The following is a 5829-nucleotide window of genomic DNA, read 5'->3' as shown; positions in this document are numbered from 1 at the left end:
TTCTGATAAAAAACTAATTACAAAATCTTCTTCTGGTGCTTCAGGAGAACATTCTTTAACTATTAGTTTTCTGAGTGCTAATGTTTCTACTATTTTCCCTAGTCAGAATGAGGTGATTATCTATAAGAAGTCTTCAATTTTCTGATGGTTAATTGATGATAAGAATGTTTTGAATACATCACATTATGCACAGTAATAGATCACACGACTTATTGAACATGGTTCATCGAAATTCGGATAAAAAGTATAATGTCAAATTGTTTAAATTTTCAATGAAAATGAATATGTGACTAGATTAAACAGTGACATGCATCTGAAGAGAGTTCATTTATATAGATAAAATTATAGTCATTCATTTAATCTACATCATACTACTATTAAACCATCCATCATCATTATTTTCTATCGACAATCAGTTAGCTATTTCCTTTACTTCAATCAGTCTACACTTGATTATATAATTGATAGGCATATTTGAATATTCATAGTAGTTGAATGATGTTTTACAAATTAATAAAAAAGTCAGTCTTATTCAAAAACGACTATGTATGACGTGAAAATTATTGTTTGTTTCCGTACTGCTAAATAAAAACTCAATTTGAAGACCATCATTTATAAAAATTTTACTAAAATAGTCATTTATTACTTACAATAGTTAAAAGTTTTAACTAGATTACGTGATGTATTGAAAAAAAGGTATTAGCTGTGATGTAACACACTTGAATTGGAACAATCATGATATTGTTGTTGCCAAAAATAAAGTTTGAAAAAATAAGATTCAATATTTTGTGTCCAGAAATTCAAAATGTTGCTCTGTGTAAAAAAGTTCAGTGACGATCTAAACTACCAAAAAAATTGAAAAAAAAAATTCATTCACACACTTTTGTTTCCCATTCAAAAATAATTTATGAACAACTTTCAAGCTATACAAAAGTAAATCTGTGGAATATTGAAAATAAGGTCATTAATTAGTGTGAGAAAGTAGGGTTTGGAGATAGGGTTAAGAAGAAGACGTAGGGTTCTCATTCCGTGTATATAAGCTATGACGTCAGAAACTTAACTAGTCATTTGAATGGATGAATTTCACGAAGAAATTTCAAGATGTACTGTTCAAATTATGATAGTTCCTCTCATTAAATATAATTCAACCGATTTATAATTTTTGCTAGATGATTTCTCCCTTAAGACAACGAGGTCTTTCAATAGATAAGATGTATTGAAAGTCAAGAAATATTTTTAAGTACATTAGGAATTATAAAATTATAGATGAAATAGTAATGAAGTATTATGAATGATTCTACTTGGAAATATGTTCTCTGCTCAAGATACTATTTATCTTTGAAGCTTATGTTCTTATCAAACAGATAATGTAACTAAATTTCTAAATCTTCTTAAGGCAAATAGCTAAATCAAATACATTCATCATGCATAATATATAAATCATCAAGTAAATAGTTCTAGTGTACACTTAGGAATTAAGGCTTGAAGCACGCGTTACTAATATTTATTCATCACCATAACACAAAGGGACAATAATAAAATATAAAACATTCATTACTATAAATTCATTCAGTATTGTTTGTTTGAATCTTCCCATTGATGTTTAGGACTGCAACTGGTCAGTCTTTATCAGGACTCAGTGGCCGAGTGGATAACGTGATGGCATTTGAAGCAAAAGGTACTGGGTTCGTGTCCTAGAGTGAACATCAACTCTGAAATGCAGGTATATCCGGCTGACGACTCCCAAATAGGACGAGAGTTGAGTCCTATCCATCTGTTCACTAATGTATTTTCAAATTCTTGTCCTTTTCCCAGTTTATTTCCCTTCATACATGATACATTATTTGATCCTAGTTCTAGAATCTAACGACCGACCTGTTCAATGAATGTAGTTTTATTGTCAAGACTGAGTGTATATCACCATGAAATAGAATGAAATTAAACCAATCGAATCCAACAATCTCATTTTTCTCACATTTTTGTTATGTTTATTACTTATATATATATATATACAATATATTACTTAAATGGATAAATTTTTTGGGCAAATCATAACTGTTACCAACTATTTAACCAATCAGAACATTCACTGTATCATAACAATCATTCGCCTGTTTCTTTTTTATTTTAATTTTCTTTATTTATTTATTCTATAATGACAAAATTCAATTTAAAAAACGGACATGAATCTCCTTTTTTTTTCTTTTTCTTCTTCTTCTTCTGGAAACAAACCAAGAAAAATTTCTAACATAAAATGGATTAAATATGTAAAATAATTGGTAATCCATTAAAGAATAAATCAGAATTTCTAATATTCATCATGGATGATCAAATAATCACAGTTGAAAGTTCACAATCATTAGATTCAATCATATTACATAATTCAAATGATAAAGATGTCAAGTGTCTTGATGATTGTGTTCATTTAAATACAATTAAATCATCAAGTATTAATATTACATATGATGAAGGTGAATTATCAACTACCGCATCACTTTCATCTAGTCCTTCATTAAATCCAACTAGACATGAATTGAATACAAGTAAACCATTAAATGATTCTAATTATAGTTTAATAAATAGTTTTAAAAAACGTATTAAACAACATTTAACTTTATCAAGAAATTCTAGTTTATATAAAAGTATGCATGATTTATCAATCTCACCAAAAAAATTCAATTACCCATCATCATCATCGTCATCAACTACTACTACTACTCCTAATAGTAATATAGTCACTTTCAATTCATCATCTAGTTCTATTTCATCAACCAATGTAAATAAATTAAATTTAACACAAGATGTACCAGATGATATAACATCTATACAAAATGAACATGAAAATGCATTAAACACTGTCACATCATTTACTAATGAACAATTATTATTATTACAAACAAGTTGGAGTATAGTTAAACAACATATTGAAAAAATTGGGGTTATAACATTTCTTGGGTAAGTTAAATGTATACAAGCTTTCTTATTTCAATGGAATAAAAGGTAGTTCATTAGTACTATGCTTCATGAATATATATTCATTTTTACTTGAAAGCAATCTTCTATATGTTTGAGTAGTCTGACATACAAGTTCGTTCAAGTTTATGCAACTATTTGACATATGTTTGGACCAAAATATGAAAGTCCTTATTCAATGAATATTTGTTGAACCACAGTCACCTCCGTTTAACTTCGCTGAACTGATTTATTGGTATAGTACGCTGAAGTATAGAAATGAGTTTCACATAAAACCTCGTAAATTCACAAGGATTGCGTTTATTCCATGTGCTTCACGTAACCAAATAGACTGAAGTTATTACTTGCAAAATGTGACTACATTCTGCTAAGAACTTCGAATTGTTTAGGTTCAACTCACAGGTGTTCAATGGGGATGAATTAGGTTTAAGTTATCTATTGCAGGGTATGTTTAACAGTAACGCAAAGCTGTGCAACGGCTTTCTAAACTGTAAAATATTGAAGCGATGAACAATATCTTAATTAGAGCTAATATCATTACAACTATTTTTACTTAATTCAATACGAATACTGATTTTGAGGCTTAAGAATAAAGTTGAATTTGCGATTGGTTTTTTTACCGGCTTATTTAATAGTTAAGTATATTTCCATATGCCTAACATAACTAAAATTATCCAACACTATCATTCTTCTTGATCGTCCGATACCATCCTCAAATCCACTAGTGATTATGTTTGTTTTTAATATGGGGAAATACCAGGCTTAGGATGTTTATACGCTTAGCTTTAAGATGGCGGAAATATGTAGCTGTGAGGTGAGATTTTAGTACAATTTTATTCTCGAATCTCGGTGATTACATTTTTCTGCTGGAAAACATCATTTGCACAAACTTCAGTTAGATGAAAGCCATTCGATATTTTCCAGATTGACTAATTACCTATTCTATGAATTTTAGTCAAAACTTTTTGTTGTTGGCGTTTGTCATCGCAAATAAAATAAAACAATGATCCGATAAACATCAACAACAACTAATGAAAATCAAGGTTGATAGAGAAAGTTATCAATCATTTACGTAGAAATTCGAATGGATCATTGCGATCCCTATTCTTTTTCATTAAGATTACTGTGATACATAAGTCGAAAGTGAAGTATACATATTTCACATTCATATTAAATAATTATAACAATTGAAGTTATCAATTTAAGAAAAAAAAATTTATTTAACAACAGTTCCTAAGGTTTCTTCAGTTGAAGTCAATCACTCTGAGACTCAAACCCAGTACCGTTCGCTTCAAATGCAGTCGCATTATCCACTTAGCTACTGAGTCCTGAATTAGGACAATATCGAGGAAAAACGCATAGTATGCACATATGCCAATAAGAGACTGATCAATCGTAGTCCTAAACATCAATGGAAAGACTCGGATAAACAATATCAAGCGAATTTATTCAAACTATTATGGAAAGGAGATCATTATGGGGAGTACAACGTTTATCAATATATTCATAAAGATTTTAACTATTCAGATAACTTTTGTTTATCTCAAGTGAGGATTGATCTAATTCCTAACATTTATATTTCGAAATAAATGAATTCATGAATAGATAGTATGTAAGTTATTTAGAAAGTTGCTATGGAAGGATACAAAATGTTATTTCTTTCAATCAATCACTTAAAAAACCATAAATAGATCAAAACTTTAGTTGTTAAGCACCCGAATATTTCTTAATATACGTCATATCTATTCTATTTAAAAAAAATAGTCGGATTACGTAATATACTACTAAGGTTTGTTCACTTTTATATTTACAAAGAATCATATTGAATTAGTTATTAAGTTGTTCACAATCAAATTTAACACAATCTCATATGGTATCACTCACTCTTCATTTGTTACTTACGAAATGAAGATTGTTGAGCTTGAAAAATTTAAATACTTTATGTTGACAAAACTAGTTTTTATTGAATTCATGAATCGTTCAACTTCAGACTACCACTGAAAACCTAGGAGCACTTAATGGTCATTTCATTCTGGTATGGGACTACTCGCCAGTTCATATTTACGGTCCTTCATGCGGGACTCGAATCCAGGACTTTCGGTCTCTCGCTTACAAGATTAATCAATTGAATAAGAAAAAAATGAGTCGTTTGATTTTCTGATATTATATATTTTCCTTTCAGAAACACTTGACTTTATTATGGTATAAAATTAATAGTTAGATGGTTTCTCCTATTTGTATAAACGGTCAGTAAGAACATTTAAGATGTTATCCCTTTCTACTTGTTATGTAAAAAACAATGAATATAAATGTCATCATTTAATAATTAACGACAGTATTATGAGTGAATGTCCGGCGCTTTAATCGGGTTGGTGGACACGGCTGGTCCACCTAGGGGAGTTGGAAAACCCTCACTCCAAACCAACGGTGCACATGGGCTCCAGTATCCTGAGGGAACAAATGGCGTATGAATCAGTCGTTGGTCACCGGCTACCATGGGACTGCATCTCCTCACGATGCTCCACTGCCTTGTGGATCAAATTTTTAGGTCGGAGGCTCTGTGTGTGCCCCCTAAGAAAACCACCTGCTTCGGCTTGGGCACCGGGGCAGTATCACAGCCCTCACTCAAATCAAATGAGATTTGTGTGGCGCATATATATCTGGTGACTCTTTGTACCAATATTTATGTGTTTGAATAAATAACTTTTTACTTGATAATCTTTATATTATTATTATCGATAACTTTATTCAATATTATTTTTTGGTACAATATAGACTTCTCAGCACAATGTATTTTAACAAGTTTCCGTTTCTTACTTCTTGATTGATCCTGACGATAAATATTGAGTGATCGTC

General features: G+C 30.3%; 1 protein-coding gene across 1 annotated transcript in view; it reads left to right on the top strand.

Annotated features, from left to right (window-relative positions):
- Nucleotides 1-2320: 2320 nt before the first annotated feature.
- Nucleotides 2321-5829, top strand: part of Smp_052990 (putative globin X) — a gene marked incomplete at both ends in the record, with an annotated part of 13195 nt that continues 9686 nt past the window's right edge. Inside the window, 2 exons of the mRNA XM_018797585.1 lie at nt 2321-2642; nt 2736-2955. Coding sequence (XP_018652613.1) covers nt 2321-2642; nt 2736-2955 — 542 coding nt within the window. The remainder of the gene's footprint in view (nt 2643-2735; nt 2956-5829) is intronic.

The sequence above is a fragment of the Schistosoma mansoni genome, chromosome 5 (assembly GCF_000237925.1).
Source record: "Schistosoma mansoni strain Puerto Rico chromosome 5, complete genome".
NCBI lineage: Eukaryota > Metazoa > Platyhelminthes > Trematoda > Strigeidida > Schistosomatidae > Schistosoma > Schistosoma mansoni.
Note: the sequence above shows the minus strand (reverse complement) of the source record. Positions and strands in the feature narration are given on the sequence as shown.